Genomic DNA, 19,598 nt, shown 5'->3' on the forward strand with positions numbered 1-19,598 from the left:
TAGGAATGGTAACTGTATTTATTTGTTTTTACAACAGTCTTGTACATGTCAAGGTACAAAAAGAAAAGTGAGAACAGAAATCCCTCGCCTCCCCTCTCCCAAAAACAAACTACAACATATCTACATATTACATGTGCATAGGAAGTGAGTCACAATGAGAATATATTATATATATATATATATATATATATATATATATATATATATATATATATATATATATATATATATATATATATATATATATATATATATATATATATATATATATATATATATATATATATATATATGGGACAGAAGAAAGGAAGCTGGAGAAAGGATGATGAAATGGGAAGAGAAGGTTGGGAACCTATAAAAAAAAATAAGAGCGGAGGATGTACATGAAATACGGGGATTTGGAGGGGAAGCAAAATAAACTCACTCTATAGTGAGGCAAATAAATGGCCCGTAAAGTTATGTTTTGTTTACTCAGAGCTATTCAATACTTCAGCAATTAACAAAAATGAATGGAATTATGAATTTGCATCACTTCATGGATACAATTAAATGCCTAAAACTTCCAGCAAGTGAAAACAAAACAGTCTTATTGTCACGTTGCACAACAAAACCGACTAAATTGATGTGAAATTGATGGATGTCGGGATGAAAAGGGCAATTTGCTTTCAGGATTCAAAATGACATATAAAAAGCTGTAAACAGTTTGAAACTCCTCCGTTACCATTCCATCAGCAGGTGCACCGATCACATTCATCCAAATAAGATGAGCAAAATGATTGTGATCGAGTTCAAGAAGATCAGCGGTACTACACACACACACACACACACAAGAGGGTAAATGAACATTAGAGGCGTCGCATGATCAGTTTATGTCATTTTCATCTTTTAATATCTCAATAATTAAATGTATTATTTCAGTCCCATTTTGATGAGACAAGCCCAAAAGCCTAATCTTATGAAAGACATCATCAGGTCTTGATTCACACAAATGCAGATGGAACAAAAATATGTCCAGTGAAGACTGGTAGGATAGCTTAGAAGGATGCAAGACCCACCTGTGAGCTGTCTCGCCTAGGTTTGAATGCTAACCTTGCTGTAAACTGGTATTCTGGTGTTTCACAGGCAGGGCGATTCATCAATGTGTGCACCGTGCATCAGAACAGGTGTTTGGAGAACCTGTCTGCCAAATCTGGTGTTTGATGGACATGAAAGATGTCACGGTGTCTTTCACAATGAGTGGGCGAGTCATCACCAGCACTGAATAAATTGCAAACTCCTTGCAGCCTTCAATCAAACTTCAGGTCTGGCCAGCCAAATAGTGGAAGACTGGACCAAATACATTCAATAGCCAACCCCACAAGGTGGGAATAATTGAAGCCCCTATAGCAGTAGTAGATTTGATATTTGACGAAATTCAACATTAAAAGACTTCTTTTCTCTTTTTTTAACAATTTAAAGAACAAGTTGGACCATGGACATAAATTATTTATTTCAAAAATATAAAGCCACATTTGTTTATAAGCCTTCACTTGACAAGTTGAATTGCATTATTATTATCTTGCCAAAACGAAGTTTTTGCAAGATATAGTTGCGGATTCGCGCCCGCCGGCGTGCTGACGGCCACGTAACTCGAATCGCGGCACGTCGCCCACCGGACGGACAATCCAGTCGTGACCCTCTCGGACTAACGCCGGGAACCAGTCACGGGTGGACCTTTCGGTCTCACCGCGATCGAGCCAATCAGCCCCCGCGTGGGATAGGGCCGCTCGCCAAATTCGACCTACCTAAGTACCCACGCGGAGGGTAGACCGGGCGATCGCACCTCGCCGCAGGTCGACTTCGGACACGGGCCACTTAAGCGACCCGTTCCGTACTATCGGGATAACCGAGCGGTGTTATTCGTCGACCTCGACGGTTCGATTAATTATCGGGCGTATTCAGCCCACGACCAACCCTTTACGTGAAGCAAGATGAAGATTCAATGAGAGAAATGACGAAGCGAAGCGGGAAACAGTTCAACACAAAGCACATTTATTCGCGGCACACGGGAAGCACACATATACAATTCCACCAAATGCACACAGAAAAGAAAAACACAATGCAATTTACACAAAAAGCAAATGTAAAAGCGAAGACACAATGCAGAGCTAATACCGACTACCGAGCACACGGCAACACTTATACAATTTTACTTCACAGACGGCGCCGACAACACATACCCAAAACCAAGGAAAAGAATACCCTCAAGGATGAGGCGGGCCTGAGGCCGAGACCGGGTCGGGCCTACCCGTCTGGTGATGAGACGCGGAGCGGCGATGGTGCCTCAACTCCGCGGGCCTCGCGGGCAGTGTCTGGTAGGGGGTGGGACAGGGGCCCCCTTGGTCACACTATCTCAGCGCGGGGGGAAACAGGAGGGGGTTGCTGATGCTCGGGGTATAGAGGATTTTTATTGTCCCGCGACGAGCGTCTCCACCTCGGCCAGGTCGCGCTGTCGGCCTCCCTGGGGTGCAGCTCCCTGCACGACGCGAGCACCCCCTCGTCTGCCCTCGCCGCCTCTCCACAGCTCCGTCCCCTCCGCTCCGACTCCAACGCACACGACGACCAGCTCCTTCTTGCCAACTCCACCGCCCGCGAAGTCTTAACTCTCTGTTCCGTCTCGACTCTACTACTCACTGGACTGACGAACACGGTCGCTTATATCAGCCCCGTGGCTTCGCCCTCTCATCTTTGACCCCTCCCTTCGACCTTTCACCTCGCTCCCCATTGGCCCGAGAAAAAGTGGGCGTGAATGCTTTTTGATCCATAAATTTGCAGAAATCGATCTCCCTCCAACGCCCTGGGGGCGGGGCCACCCGCCCCTCGCTCACCGATTGGACGGCAAAAAGTGGGCGTGTGTCGTTTTTGATCCGTTTTTGAAGCACAAAATCCGTGATTTTGTACACGCTGTTCGGCGCGCGCCCTGCACGAGTCCAACACCGGTACCCACAAGCGGCGCAAGAACGGTGGCGATGCGACGGTTGCGAGGTGTGACATGAAGGTCGTGGCGGTTGTGGTGAAGCGGCGTTGTGGTTGGTGGTTGATGTTGTGACTGGTGGTGGTAACAATGGCGGTTGGTCCAAAATAAAGATAGCAAAAGAAAAACGGCTATCCTGAAGAGTCGCAGCACGCATAAATGACATGTATTCCCACTAGACAACGGGTTTGGGCCTAACTACACATGTACTTACCGAGATACCTCACCTAAGGGACCTGAATGGTGGTTTGCGAATTTGGTAACCACAACACTACCCCCTCCCCTTTTTACAGACTCGTCCCGAGTCGTCAAATTTTCGTGTGCCATCATGTGTAGTTTTCCCCTAGTACATTTTACCTACGGATCCCTGAGTGCGACATTCATGGTATTCGTGTCCCCAAAATAAATAACCTGAGGGCTGCGTAACTACCTAAACAAACTCACTCACACGGACGACTTAAATAAAATTGCCGGCGCTAGGACAGACATGCCGGGGGCGCACTCATATTTACAGTACATCTTAACCTTAACTTACAAATTTTACACTAAACCATGGCCCAGGATCACTGAACTCTGCAAAAGAAAAGCAGTTAGCAGGGAGCAAGGCTGCCCGCATGCAGTCTCTGGCTCAAAACAATGCAGGTGACAGGGAACGTGGCTGGCTGCTCACACGCAGTCCAAGGCCTTCCCTTTTGAACTGAACGCAGTGAACCACAACGGTGCATGGGCTGCACAACGCAGTCTCCGTGCCAGCTCAAGTGGCACACGCAATGAGCACAACGAATGGATGGATGAACACAAACACGGTGCACGGGCCGCCACTGCAGGCCCGTGTTGTAGCTGCCAACAGGGCAGTTCTTGCAGCTTGCAAACTGTTGCCTTGCGGATCCTGGCGCACATGGAAATGAACAGGGGGGGGCAAAGCAAAATTGAACGGGGCTGGTGAACGTGGGCAGTGGGCATGGCATGGCAAAGGCAGCAGGCAAACTCAGCCCGCAGAATAAGGCCGCTGCAGGCAAACACAGCCGGCAGATGAACTGGCCGGCAAAGGCCTTGAAGAAAAACAGCCAGCAGATGAACTGGCCGGCACAGGCCTTGCAGAAAAACAGCCAGCCGGCAGACGATCCAGCCGGCACAGGCCTTGCAGCACAGCAGCTGCAGATGAAGTGGCCAGCCTTTGCCGTTCAGTGGAGGTTGGTGGAGGGAGTGCGGTGGTGCTGGCCACTTGGAAGGCGGGCTCGGACCTACCTACCTGTCTCCCTCCCAACCTATCGCCTTTGCCTGTCACTGTACATACCCACTCCCTTAATTTGTGAAAAACCAATTTAGCCCCAACTTATTTTTTTGTTGTTTTTATTTTTACTTCCCCACTATAAATCGTCCCCTAACCCCCTTTATCGTCCTTGTTCGGCTACCCTATCCTGTCACCTAGCCTACTCCCAACCCCTACGTTCCCTTCCCGGAGGGGAATAAGGGAGAGCTAACGTCCTGTGTCGAGGCCCAACGAAGCCTCAGAATGGCCTCCCCAGAGTTCGGCGATCTTAACACCAAGTGGGTCCAGCGGCCCACAACGACAGCGAGGGGATGGATGGTGCGGAGGGGTACATCTCTTAATCTACCCTAACCATTTAACTGTTAAACTACCCCAGGGTTTTCAACAAGCGCTTCTCGCTTAAACTATTGGTTCTAACAACCCAGATTCCCGTCGCCTGTGTTGGTGTCCTCACAATTTCGGGCCTCGCCCCCCAATTTTCTCTCCGTGCCCTCACACGGTCTCCTGGCTGGGACACGTGGCTCCCTTTGGCAGGCACGACCCTCTGCCGAATCTCCCGCTATGGCACCCCCGGGCACTACACTGCCTCCGAGCCTACCAGCTCCCTAACACCGGGGAGTGCCCCCCATGGCACCTCCCCTGAAACGCACACGTGGCAGGCCGGCCTCCCGGGCCCCTTTCCGAGGGTCACCCGTGCCCACAACACTGCCCACGCGGCTAATGGCGCCCCGGGCCCCCGCACCAAGGAGGCGCACCCGTGCCCACTACTCTATCCCGGCCCCCCATGGGCCCATGGCCTACCGCGGCCGACGAGCCTGGTGCCCGGGGTACCCACTCAGCGATACTCACCTTTCGCAGCCACGCTCCCAAGCCCGTCAACAGGGCTCCTGCACCCCTCCAAATGGGTTTCGAGCCTACATTCCCACCAACAGCAAAACGACCTCCATTTTGTAAATTTGACTAACCCCCTAACTCACTTTATACTGACCCCGGGGTCCCTTGGGCGGGAGTCACTCCTCCCCCCAATCACTCATCGCACCATGCATTCCCCATTCACTCCACACACACAGACCCGCTGGCCTCACTCACTCACCAAGCACATGCCTCACAACTCACCAACTCTTCAACACACACACACCGCTGAACTCTGCCATCCTTCTAACTACATCCCCTAACTAACTCGTGCTCCCACGTCATCCCTTAAACTACAGCACGTTCCTTTTAACCTACGTAGCTAAGCTACGTCCCCTCTACACATTCACTGTCTGTCACTGTCTCCAAATCAATCATTTTATTTCCCAACCTAAAGCTCACTAAATCCCTCTACCTAATCCATTCCACGGACTCCATGAGGACTTACCCCTGCCCCATGAAGTCGGTCTAACTAAGCTAACCCTTCCCCCTAACTAGTTTCCATCCTGTGCCCAGGGTAAGGGGTCTTCCACCCTTTGCCCAGGAATCCTGTGCACCTGAAAGTGAGGCTTGTTTTTTATTTTATTTTATTTTTTTTTCATGCGCAGCACCTGCGCGGCAACTCGCGCACTTTGCACCTGCCCGTGACGTCATGCAGCTGCACGTGTACCTCGTCCTTCCTTGGACGGTACCATCCGGCCGGGATACCCCTCCTGCCGGATTCCAACCACACGTGCAGCCATGACGTCACCGTGCGCATAAAAAAACACAAGCCCCACGTCTCGAGGGGTTCCCCACGCGAACACATGTGCTTTGCCCGTTGGAGCTTAACACACACGATCGCGTGGAGAACCCGTCCGGTCCAAATCCATTTACCTGCCTAAACTTTGTCCGTCCGCGGGATCGGCAAATCCACCGCGTGCGTTTCCGGACCGGGACTTCACTCTCGCAAGCGAGCACGTGGCGGTCTCGTGCGTTGCACAGCACGAACCGCGTGCTCACTGCTGGGTGAACCCGGCACGGTCCCCGAAACAACTACAGCCGCTACTCGGCTTTCTCTCCTCTGTCGCCGTCTCAGTCTCAATTCCACACACGCATACCTGCGTGTTACGACGCACACAGTCCACTCCATCACATTCACACCGGGAGACGCGGCTGCGTGCTCCCGCATGCCAACCGACATCTCCCTCACATACCGCTCTCTCACACACACGGTCTCCCTTGCACACGGCCGTTCACTCACGCGTGCCTCACTACTCACACAAACCATACTACTCACACACGCGGGGGCACTCAACCGCGGTGCCTCATCCACACACGCGGGGGCACTCAACCGCGGTGTCTCATCCATACTCCGTCCCTCACTCACACACGCGGGGGCACTCACCCGCGGTGCCTCATTCATACTGGCCGTTTCACTCACACACACGGCCTCACTCACACACGGTGCCCCATCCACACCCGGCGTGCTGGGAAGCACGCACTCTGGCACCATCGCCACCACACCACTCACACACGGGGTCGCTTCCACACACGGGGACGCACTCACACCTTGCACCACACACACAGGGACAACCACACTGGGGATTCGTGTCCCCACAAGGGTCTCCGGGGCCTCTATACCCCCCAAGCTCTCCGTGCACCCGTCCACAGCACTCCTCCTCTCAACCTCGCAAAGCACGACCGAACTCACCTGGTCGTGACTCGCCTCAAGGGGGCAGACTCCCTCCCCTCGTTCCTGGAGGAGGCCATCCAGGTGCTCGCACTGGGTCTCTACCCAGTCCGCCAGCTCACCCCCATTGTCCTCCACTACCTCCGTGTGTGTGTGTGTGTGCGTCACTTACCCCGTCCTCACCGTGCAGTCTCTCCTCTATCGTTCCCTTCCCGGCTACCGTCACTGCCAACTCTTCACCCTTTACCTCCCTTGTCTCCACTATTATTTCCATTGTCGTCACCTCGTGTCTCGTCTCACACGTTTTAGTCTCCCCATTTAATTTTTCCCTTTTGGTCACCGTCGATTCCTCTGTCACGACCCTCGCCCAACACGCCCCCCGAATTATTTTTTTACCCGCCTCCACCGCGGGCCTGTCAGCCGTTGTACCCCCTTCCAGCTCGTTTGCTCCCACACGTGGAGTCGCCATTCCCAGCTCCCTGGTCACGGCCTTCATGCCCGCCTGCAGGCATCGGCCCATGTTCTGCGTCTCACCCCGCAGCTCTTTCATTTCTTCCCTCATGTTTGCTTCCATTCCGTTTATTTGCTTGTTCATTTCGTTTTTCATTTCATTTGTGTTTGTATCCATCTTTTCGTTCATGCCTTTCATTTCGTTTTTCATATTCGCATCCATTTTTTCGATCATTTCCGCATTCATCTTTTCGTTCATGCCTTTCATTTCGTTTGTATTTGCATCCATCCTTGCGATCATTTCCGCATTCATCTTTTCGTTCATGCCTTTCATTTCGTTTGTATTTGCATCCATCCTTGCTGTCATTGCCGCCAGCATGGCGCATAGCTGGGCCATGTCGGATGCACTCAGCTGAGCCGTTTCGGCGAGGGTTGGGGAAGGGTTTTGGTGGAGAGGGGGGGGGAGGTGTCATACACTGCGGCCGCTGCCGCACCCATTTCGGGCTCTGGGTTCAGTTGGGCGAGTCCGTGTTCCTGTACAATCAACATTTCCTGCTCGGGGATTCCATCCTGGACCATGGATTCTACACATTCTACATCCATTTCTAATACCCCCGGCTCCCGCTCGCATTGAGACGCCATCTTGCTTCTCGTGAAGGGTTAATTTGAATCGCTCGTAATTTGGAGGGAATCGGGGGTCGCTTCTCTCACCCCTGGACCGATTCCCGTGAATTTAGCCGGAGACAGGAGAGCCCGTTTTCCTGTTCTCCGATACCAGTGCCGCGAGGAGGGCGATGAATTTGTATCGCACGACCTGACACCAGTGTTGCGGATTCGCGCCCGCCGGCGTGCTGAGGGCCACGTAACTCGAATCGCGGCACGTCGCCCACCGGACGGACAATCCAGTCGTGACCCTCTCGGACTAACGCCGGGAACCAGTCACGGGTGGACCTTTCGGTCTCACCGCGATCGAGCCAATCAGCCCCCGCGTGGGATAGGGCCGCTCGCCAAATTCGACCTACCTAAGTACCCACGCGGAGGGTAGACCGGGCGATCGCACCTCGCCGCAGGTCGACTTCGGACACGGGCCACTTAAGCGACCCGTTCCGTACTATCGGGATAACCGAGCGGTGTTATTCGTCGACCTCGACGGTTCGATTAATTATCGGGCGTATTCAGCCCACGACCAACCCTTTACGTGAAGCAAGATGAAGATTCAATGAGAGAAATGACGAAGCGAAGCGGGAAACAGTTCAACACAAAGCACATTTATTCGCGGCACACGGGAAGCACACATATACAATTCCACCAAATGCACACAGAAAAGAAAAACACAATGCAATTTACACAAAAAGCAAATGTAAAAGCGAAGACACAATGCAGAGCTAATACCGACTACCGAGCACACGGCAACACTTATACAATTTTACTTCACAGACGGCGCCGACAACACATACCCAAAACCAAGGAAAAGAATACCCTCAAGGATGAGGCGGGCCTGAGGCCGAGACCGGGTCGGGCCTACCCGTCTGGTGATGAGACGCGGAGCGGCGATGGTGCCTCAACTCCGCGGGCCTCGCGGGCAGTGTCTGGTAGGGGGTGGGACAGGGGCCCCCTTGGTCACACTATCTCAGCGCGGGGGGAAACAGGAGGGGGTTGCTGATGCTCGGGGTATAGAGGATTTTTATTGTCCCGCGACGAGCGTCTCCACCTCGGCCAGGTCGCGCTGTCGGCCTCCCTGGGGTGCAGCTCCCTGCACGACGCGAGCACCCCCTCGTCTGCCCTCGCCGCCTCTCCACAGCTCCGTCCCCTCCGCTCCGACTCCAACGCACACGACGACCAGCTCCTTCTTGCCAACTCCACCGCCCGCGAAGTCTTAACTCTCTGTTCCGTCTCGACTCTACTACTCACTGGACTGAAGAACACGGTCGCTTATATCAGCCCCGTGGCTTCGCCCTCTCATCTTTGACCCCCTCCCTTCGACCTTTCACCTCGCTCCCCATTGGCCCGAGAAAAAGTGGGCGTGAATGCTTTTTGATCCATAAATTTGCATATATCGATCGCCCTCCAACGCCCTGGGGGCGGGGCCAATTCGCCCCTCGCTCACCGATTGGACGGCAAAAAGTGGGCGTGTGTCGTTTTTGATCCGTTTTTGAAGCACAAAATCCGTGATTTTGTACACGCTGTTCGGCGCGCGCCCTGCACGAGTCCAACACTGGTACCCACAAGCGGCGCAAGAACGGTGGCGATGCGACGGTTGCGAGGTGTGACGTGAAGGTCGTGGCGGTTGTGGTGAAGCGGCGTTGTGGTTGGTGGTTGATGTTGTGACTGGTGGTGGTAACAATGGCGGTTGGTCCAAAATAAAGATAGCAAAAGAAAAACGGCTATCCTGAAGAGTCGCAGCACGCATAAATGACATGTATTCCCACTAGACAACGGGTTTGGGCCTAACTACACATGTACTTACCGAGATACCTCACCTAAGGGACCTGAATGGTGGTTTGCGAATTTGGTAACCACAACAATATGTTAGTCAGTCTGTATGTTTTTTTTTTGTTTGTTTGTTTGTGTCTGTAATCACGAAAAAAAAATTCTGCAGAGCACAGTTATCATTGGAAATTTTTGTAACTTCGCATATCAGAGGTGTATAGAGGTCCCTTTCAGCGCATAAAATTTTCAAGGTCAAGGTCAAAGTCACTGTCGCAAATCAGGGGAGTCGACGAAACCCTTATATTTTGAGTAATTTTGATCGGATCGTCTTCAAACTTCATGGGAATATAGTTCATGGTCTGGCGCTCAGCTGATTAGTTTTTGGTGGTGATTGGCCTTGACCTTCATGGTTCGCGTCTGAGGTCAAACATATTTGACCCCAATGTCAAATTTTCAAGTTTTAGGAACCATATCGTGTAGTACCTCAAATTGAACACCTCGATGAGTGCTTTCTAGATATGTCAAGCTTGAGACATTATAACGTCATTTGGTGACGTTATGAGGAAAACGCATATTTTTCATGGTTACACTGTAGAACGATTCTCATCGGAATCTCTCGTAGGCAGATATTCCTCAAGGAGTCGCTCCTGGTGGATAGCAGCTCTGTTCACCTCAGTGTGACCTTAAAGAAGTCACACGTGGTCACCTTTTGGCAAGATACGGGTCACCCTAAGGGTGACATTGTTTTGTTTTTGTTTTTTCTTCCTTATTTTGCTCTGCAGCCTTTTAAAAACTACCACAAAGACAACCACCTCCAGTCTTAGAACTGCTCTCTCAACTATGCCCTCAGATGGAGCTCAGAAGTCCCGCTTTTCAAGTGCTCTGCATCCGCTGTGTCTCGTGAGTCGCAAAACGCAAGCACCATTTCCCAAGGCCAAAGTTGCTCATTTCTGCTTTAAACTGACAATTTAAATCAGAGATAGTTAATGTTCACAAAAAAAAAGAACAAAAAAAGACAGAAATAATTCAACATCATGACGTCGACAGATAGGACTCCGCCCACATAATATGACATCATTATACATACTTTCACCAAGTTTTATTAAAATCCCTTCAGCTGTTCTCATCACATTTTTACCTGACATGACCTCTTGATGCCAAAATCTAATCATTAATCTTTGCATCATAATATATTGTTGTGGTTACCAAATTCGCAAACCACCATTCAGGTCCCTTAGGTGAGGTATCTCGGTAAGTGCATGTGTAGTTAGGCCCAAACCCGTTGTCTAGTGGGAATACATGTCATTTATGCGAGCTGCGACTCTTCAGGATAGCCGTTTTTCTTTTACTATCTTTATTTTGGACCAACCGCCATGATCACAACCACAACATCAACCACCAACCACAACGCCGCTTCACCACAACCGCCACGACCTTCCCGTCACACCTCGCAACCGTAGCATCGCCACCGTTCTTGCCCCGCTGTGGGTACCGGTGTTGGACTCGTGCAGGGCGCACGTTGAACAGCGTGTACAAAACCACGGATTTTGTGCTTCAAAAACGGATCAAAAACGACACACGCCCACTTTTTGCCGTCCAATCGGTGAGCGAGGGGCGATTTGGCCCCGCCTCCAGAACGATCGATATATGCAAATTTGTGGATCAAAAAGCCTTCACGCCCACTTTTTCTCGGGCCAATGGGGAGCGAGGTGAAAGGTCAAAGGGAGGGGGTCAAAGGCGAAGCTACGGGGGATAAAAGGACCGTGTTCGTCAGTCAGAGCGGTGTGGAAGTCTGGAGCCCGAAGCCTGCAGTAGCTGGAGAAGCTGAAGAGAGTCGAACGAGGAGAGCCCAAAGAAGAGTCCAGGGTGGAGAGTCCAGAGGCGGAGAGGCGGCAGCGGCGAAGGCAGACGAGGGGGTGCTCGCGACGGTGCCGGGAGCTGCACGCCCGAGGAAGGCCGGCAGCGCGACCTGGCCGAGGTGGAGACGCACACCAGGGATAATAAAGATCCTCTATACCCCGAGCATCAGCAACCCCCTCCTGTTTCCCCCCGCGCTGAGATAGTGCGACCAAGGGGGCCCCTTTCCCACCCCCTGCCAGATACTGTCCGCGAGGTCCGCGGAGTTGGGGCGCCATCGCCGCTCCGCGTCTCATCACCAGACGGGTAGGCGCGACCCGGTCTCGGCCTCAGGCCCGCCTCATCCTTGAGGGTATTTCTTTTCCTTGGTTTTGGGTATGTGTTGTCGGCGCCGTCTGTGAAGTAGAATTGTATAAGTGTTGCCGTGTGCTCGGTAGTCGGTATTAGCTCTGCATTGTCTTCGCTTTTACATTTGCTTTTTGTGTAAATGGAATTGTGTTTTCTTTTTTTTTGTGTGCTTTTGGTGGAATCGAATATGTGTGCTTCCCGTGTGCCGCGAATAAATGTGCTTTCTCATTGAACTGTTCTCCCGCTTCGCTTCGTCTTTTTCTCCCATTGAATCCTCATCTTGCTTCACGTAAAGGGTTGGTAGTGGGCTGAATACGCCCGATAATTAATCGAACCGTCGAGGTCGACGATAACACCGCTCGGTTATTCTGATAGTACGGAACGGGTCGCTTAAGTGGCCCGTGTCCGAAGTCGACCTGCGGCGAGGTGCGATCGCCCGGTCTACCCTCCGCGTGGGTACTTAGGTAGGTCGAATTTGGCGAGCAACCCTATCCCACGCGGGGGCTGATTGGCTCGATCGCGGTGAGACCGAAAGGTCCACCCGTGACTGGTTCCCGGCGTTAGTCCGAGAGGGTCACGACTGGATTGTCCGTCCGGTGGGCGACGTGCCGCGATTCGAGTTACGTGGCCGTCAGCACGCCGGCGGGCGCGAATCCGCAACAATATACTCAAACAGAAGACCAAATACTGTTTTGGAGTCATCAAAAGGAACTTGAATAAGTAAAGTCAAATAATTTTACCAAGTTTGATCAAAATCCTATCACTGTTTCATAAGATATGATGGGAAGATAATTTTTTTAACTTACAGGACCTCTGCCCTTTGACCTCTTGACCATATAATATAATCCGTTTATATTTACATCATACACACTTATACCAAGTTTGAATTGGATCCCTTAGGCCATTCTTAAGTTATCGTGATAATGAAAACATACCACGGACGCACAGATGGATGGACGGACAACCCACAAACATCATGCCTCCGGCGGCTTTGTCAGCGGAGGCATAATAAAATACTTTGAAGTTGAAACTTTTGAAGAAGTTCTAAATTCAAAAGAAATTTTTGCACAACACACAACACACACACCTCCATGGGTAATGGAGGAGCTTGTCCATATAATCAGTACAAGACATCAGTGGTAATTTTACAACTCGTTCAAACATTAGGTAAGAAATATTTGAATCTGGGATCCAAGCATCACGAGCCAAGTTCTCAGATGAGACAACCAGTGGACTTACTCCTTAAAAGTGTGCGCACTGATTTGATGAGGTTGACAAGTTGAGATTTCACGCCCGGTTCTTCTCCAAAGCCTCCGACACTCTGCTCCGTTGCCCATCCAACTGTGCGGAGCACAAAGTTTGGCTTCAAGCAGATTTATCATTCTTATTGCAAAGACAACGAGGAAGTTAAAAAGACATTACATATGACAATTGATGCAATGGAGGATTCCATTGTGGTGCTTCAGCACAGAAACAAAGTAAACTAGAACGGCACTCGGTAAAGCGCATACCTCCACCATGCACATATCGGGCTATCAAGATCCAGGAGAACATATCCGGCACAATACATTTTTGAAATATCGTGCCATATATCGTTTTTGACCCTATCTCTCAATGGAGAATCACTTGAAGAATTAAATAATTATCGTATCCGGATCTTCACCGAAATCGAATAAATTCGTTCTTGTGACACACCCAACGTGTCCACCAAGTTTCCTCCGAATCAATCTATCACTTTTTGAGATATTGTGATATATATATCCTTTTTGGCCCTACCTCTCAATGGTGAATAATCAATTGAAAAATTCTCAGATCCAGAATTGGATCTTCATCGAAATCGAATCAATTCTCCCTCATGTCACACCCAAAATGTCCACCAAGTTTCATCCAACTCCATGAACAACGTTTTGAGATGTGCAATGTCGTTTTTTGCCCCATCTCTCAATGGCGAAGAATCACTTAAAAATTAAATAACTCTTGTATCCAGATCTTCAACAAAATTGAATAGATTCGTCCTCGTCACAAAGTTTCATCCAAATCCATCCATAACCTTTTGAGATATTGTACTAAATACCATTTTTGGCATTATCTCTAAATGGTGAAGAATCACTTTAAAAATTCTCAGATCAGGATCCGGATCTTCATAAAAATTAAGCAGTGGTGTCCTTGGCCAGTCACACACACACACACACACACACACACACACACACACACACACACACACACACACACACACACACACACACACACACACACACACACACACACACACACACACACACACACACACACACAAAAAATTCAGAACGATTGTTTGAAAACTGTGGGCAAAAATCATGTGACAAACACGCTACAAACATACTTGGCGAAAAAAAAATTCCACCAAGTAACAGACAGACAGACAGATGTGAAAACATAACCTCTATCCACTTTTGGTGGCGGAGGTAATAACAACCAACAATTATTTATTTACATACACACAAGCAAGCAAGCAATCATTTAAAAACAAGTATTTATAAACAAAAAGGAAAAGGCACAAAACAGCAGATTTAACCCAAGGACATACTCTAAGACAATTGTAGTTACACAAAAGGCACATGACCATCATTCAATCCGGGGAGAAGAAGACAAGAATAACTTGAGAAGAAAAGAAAAGTACGGAGTGTGGGGTCAACTCCTTCCCTCACCTCATCCAGCCCAACGGGGCTGTGATAGTCCAAATATACCAGGATATGGGGGGGGGGGAGGACGGGGTAGATGGGCAGTGGAGTGGTGATGGAGTGCAACCGAGTCTCTGAAATGTCCAAACACAGGAGGGAAGTCCTCTCTGGCATCCTCAGTATGCCCGTAGCAAGCAGCTCATACATGAACGCCTTTCTGTTCCATGCTCCCACAACAGCAGCTCAAATAAATCGGCAAATTCCTCTATGACTGGGGTGTCCCAAGTCAGTAGCTAAGTCCTCTCTGGCGTCCCTGGCAAGGATATCTGTTTCCTCCAGAGCAAAGTTCACAGGAACGCTGTTTCTGGTGCTTTCCATCCACTCAAGCTGCTTAAGCTCAACATCATCTCCCACCCCCCACCCCCCCCAAATTCACACTCAGCCTGTTCACAAACTCCTCAACTACCCTCTCATCCTTGAGTTTGCCAACATCCAGCCTCGGCCAGGATGGTATCATTCTTCCAGATTTAAGCTGCAACTTCAGAGTTGCGACAACAAGCCTGTGGTCGGTATTGAGGAACTGAGCACTCCGGTCGACCATGCAGTTCTGGCTCATCCTCCAGTTACCATCAACAAGCGCATAGTCAATCTCCTTTGCCACACTACCATCATTGGTATACCAAGTCCAGCGATGAGGCTGTGGGTGCTGAAACCATGAACCAGCCACCCTAAGTCCATGACTTCTAGAAAAATCAATGAAGTTGGTGCTATTCTGGTTCACAGTTCCAGACCCATGGGGACCAACACATGTCTCATAACCATCCTTATCAGTTCCAGTCGATGCATTGAAATCCCCCAAGACTAGAAGAGTATCTCGCCTTGGGCACTGATCAACCACAGACTCAAGCATGGCATAGAATGCCTCCTTCATGGTGAGATCACTCCCGAAGTTGTAATACACCAGGACCCCGACATTCATGGGGGGATACGTTCTGGGAAAACCCCGCAAATGTTGAAACCACAAATGTGGGGCATTGTTTCATTGGGAAATTGCGGGATAGGTTTCGGGGATTTCCCGACCCTCGAAAAATCTACGAATGTCGGGGTAAAATGTGTCTGGGGGGAACAAATCTGCGAGCGTTTTGTCATTTTTACAATGGAGACAAGTGGGATAACCTTATCGGTTCGTGGCGGTTCCTGTTTCAAAGGGGAAAGTTTTTAAAGTTTAAAATGTTTTTGACCACGATTGCACAATTACAGTTTCATTGAAGATGCATACAAATAAAACTAGAAGGGCACTCGGTAAAGCGCATACCTCCACCCCGTAATGCCTGATCCATGAGAACATATCTGGACCAATACGTTTTTGAGATATCGTGCTATATATCGTTTTTGGCCCTATCTCTCAATGGCGAAGAATCACTTTTTAAAATTCTAGTAGTCAGATCTGGATCCGGATCTTCACCAAAATCTAATCAGTTTGTCCTTGTCACACAACAGACCTGTTCACAAAATTTCATCCGAATCCATTCACAACTTTATGCGATATCCTGTACACAAACAAACCGACGAACAAACAAAGGGGAAAACACAATCTCCTTCACCTTCGGTAGCGGAGGTAAAAACGACAACACCAGGTACCGTTTCCAATTTTTTGAACAATACATTATAAAATCTCTTAACCATACCATACCAGACCGTGAAACGAAAAAAAACATCATAATCATCATCAGCACGTACCGTTTCAATTTTTTATCAAACAAACACAACACACGTAACTTTGCAAAATGATGAAGATGATGAAGATGTGGTGCGCCGGGTGTAATGTCATGAAAGTTGATACTACCCCCTGGTCGAGCGGCTGGATGAGGGAGTTGGTGTTCGGCGGCAGGAACATGACCTCAACATTCGGGTGAGTGCCGTTCAGGTCTGTGGGGTGGCCAGGAGCATTGTCAAGCAGCAAGAGTACCTTGAAGGAAAGGTTCTCCCTTGCCAGGTTCCTCTCGACCTGAAGAGCGAAACAGTTATGGAACCAGTCCATAAAAGGTTCAGACGTCACCCACACCTTCCTGTTCGCCCTGCAGTATATGGGCAGCACCTGCTTGGTTTTGTTCTTCAGCACACGCGAGTTCAGGGAACAAGAGTATCACGGGCTTTACCATGAAGTCCCCTTTCAGAATTTGTGCAGAGAAGGGATACCCAGTCCTTTGCTGCCTTGCTCTCGTGCTGTGAGATGAACGTTCTGGTTGGCATCTTTTTCCAAAATATACAAGTCTCATCAGCATTAAAGACCTGCTCTGGAAGGTATACCTTCTTCTCGAAGAGGCTCGCAAGTTCTGCAGGGAATGCCTTGACTGTGTCATGGTTCGCGGAGACCCGCTCCCCTATGACCTTTACGTTACACAAATTATATCGCACCTTGAAGCAATGGAACCAACCCCTGTTCGCTGTAAACGGGCTGGAGGTGTGGCTTGTACCAGCCGAGCTCGTGCTTGCACCACTGTGGCAGAGATGGTCGTACAGGAGCTTCGACTTCTCCCATATCAGTGGTCCGCTTAGAGGCATACCCTTCTGAGTGTTATCCTCGATCCTTACCATGTTCGAAGAATGAACGGAGCGAGAAGCAATACACAGGTCAGAGCAATAGGACGAGAATGTTGGCAACCCAGGACGTGGTGAGTATTGTTTGTGGGGGATTTTTACGGGTGATGCTGTATTCGGAAACTGATAATAGATGTGGTGGGCGATGTTATTGTGTAATCAGTCCGAATGTAGCTGGCTGCTAATTACACTATTAGATATGCTGAACGTTTCCATTCTTTAACTCACTGGACATGGCATCTTTCCTATCTGCAGGCAGATTATGCTGAGCGTTTTAAAAATGTAACAGCTCAGATGGTGCTGTCTGGGGCAAGATGGTGATTTACACCAAGATGCACTGAATGTTTCCATTGTGTAATGTCCATATGTGGTGACCTGGTAATTACTGGATACATCCATAGATGCTGTGAGTGTTTTCATTCGAGAAGTAACTCACAGGGGGATGGCATCATGGGGAATGACTTGTTACACTGGTGAGACATCCTGCAAAACTATGTTTATCCCACGAAGCGACAATACACGTACAGGAAGCAGGTTATGTTCGCAGCTGGTGGAAAATGTTTTTTGCGTACGTACATTATTGTACTGGATGTACATCCAGCTGCTTTGTGCGTGGCTTGTCGAATATAATGTTGCGGTTCTGCAAAACCGCATGCCTCTCAGACAATGGCACCCAACATACAGTAATCCCCAGGCAGTTATTTCATTAGTATTCATGTAGTTGGTCCTTCCCTCATGTCTCATTGGGTAAAGGGACGAATTGTGTTGTGTGGGACTCGTAGTTAAGGCCCGGTCACACCTTGACGTTTTAGCCAGCGATGGCAACGTATTAAAATGTATCTAAAACGCTGGCTTACGTTGAACTTTTGATGTTTTTTTTTAAAGATTCGGACGTATTCATAGCGACTTGGTCTTATGTATAACGCATTGGTAACTACACAGAACGTTTCGTTGTGTTCTAGATAACTTATACCAACGAATGCTGAACCTGTTGTCGGCCTACACAACCGATGCCCAACGATAGTCTAACTTAGGCATAGCGCGTTGCACGCATCGCCGATGATGTCGTGGCGTAGCCTATTAAAAGGCTGACGCACAACGATTCAAATCATAACTGCCGTAGAAATGGAAGGGTCAAAATCGCGGTCACACCTTGGCGATCTTGCCAGCATATGCCGACGAAACAAAAAGTGTCTAAAACGTTGGGGCACGTCGAATACGGTATGGGTAAGTTTGGTATGCGCGAGTAGAACGCTAAATACGCTATCATAAGTCGTAGTAAGTAGAGTACGTCAAGAAATTTTGAACATGTTCAAAATTTTACGACGTACTTGGCGTATGACACACGTTCGCATGCGATGAGGATAAGTTTTACACACGATATGTGGACGCTTACACACGTCCACAAACGCTACTTATAAGCTACTCATAAGTCGAAACACGTCGCGGTAATGTCTTTTTTACGCGAAACTTATTTCTAACTTATGTTTGACGTGCTTTGAACCAATTCTTTACGTAGTCCCAACACACATCGACGTATGTAGATGTATTCCAATGACGTCTTCCGGTCGACAAAAAAAAAAAAATGAATGTGTTTCTAGCTTACAATTGCCATATAAAGACGTGTTCCCAGCGGTTTTGGGAATTGGTATATAAAAATGCTGCTCATAAAAGGGGAACCCAACAGTGTTTTCGAGTCCTTTTTGAGTCAATGTCCATGTCAGCAGTAACAGTATCAGTATCAGTATCAGTTTGTTCATGTTGGCAGTAGTAGGTGGGTGTGAGGGGAGGGTGTGGGTTATGATGGATCCTCCTTGCGTCCGCGTGTCCACGGGTAGGTTCATAGGCTGCCACTCAACGATTTAAATGGCTGCATCTCCACTATTGAAAGTAGACGCTTGCGCTCAACAATTGGATTTTTTTTTTACACTCAACGACTTTTAAACGGTACCACTCAACTAGTTTCATTGTTTACAATGAACGATTTAAATTGCTGTCACTCGCCTTTGTTTTTTTTTTTTTTGTTTGTTTTTTTTTGACGCTGGGGTTTGGAAATTTGAAACGTTTCTTCTGAACGTGTTAAAACGCTCAAACTCGACTATTTTAAATAGACGCTGCCGATGGACAATTGGAATCATAGCCAAGCTAGACATCGAAGTGTGAACATCCTCGTCATGCCGAAGAAAAGTTTGAAGAATGCTGCAAATAAGTGTCCTGGCTATGGCCGTGGACGCTGACGCAAGGACGATCCATTATACCGACGTCTTTCAGCCTATGAGTAACTTAAAAGTAACGTCTGTCGACGTGTGGCAACGATCGCGTAACGTGCCAACAACACGTTAATCATAGGTAGGAAATAAGTTTCGGGTACTCTAAACATTA

General features: G+C 48.9%; 2 protein-coding genes across 4 annotated transcripts in view; one reads left to right on the forward strand and one right to left on the reverse strand.

Annotated features, from left to right (window-relative positions):
* Positions 1 to 19,598, forward strand: part of LOC147016991 (urea transporter 2-like) — a 137,944-nt gene that overhangs the window by 93,688 nt on the left and 24,658 nt on the right. The window lies entirely within an intron of this gene.
* IER3IP1 (immediate early response 3 interacting protein 1) overlaps positions 1 to 19,598 on the reverse strand; it is a 27,539-nt gene continuing 7,941 nt past the window's right edge. Inside the window, exons 2-3 of the mRNA XM_085846315.1 lie at positions 13,195 to 13,296; positions 1 to 806 (exon numbers count right to left, since the gene is read on the reverse strand). Coding sequence (XP_085702441.1) covers positions 751 to 806; positions 13,195 to 13,296 — 158 coding nt within the window. The 3' untranslated portion in view covers positions 1 to 750. The remainder of the gene's footprint in view (positions 807 to 13,194; positions 13,297 to 19,598) is intronic.

This window comes from Eptatretus burgeri, chromosome 11 (genome assembly GCF_056783735.1).
Source record: "Eptatretus burgeri isolate ZD-2024b chromosome 11, Ebu_testis_v1, whole genome shotgun sequence".
Lineage (NCBI taxonomy): Eukaryota > Metazoa > Chordata > Myxini > Myxiniformes > Myxinidae > Eptatretus > Eptatretus burgeri.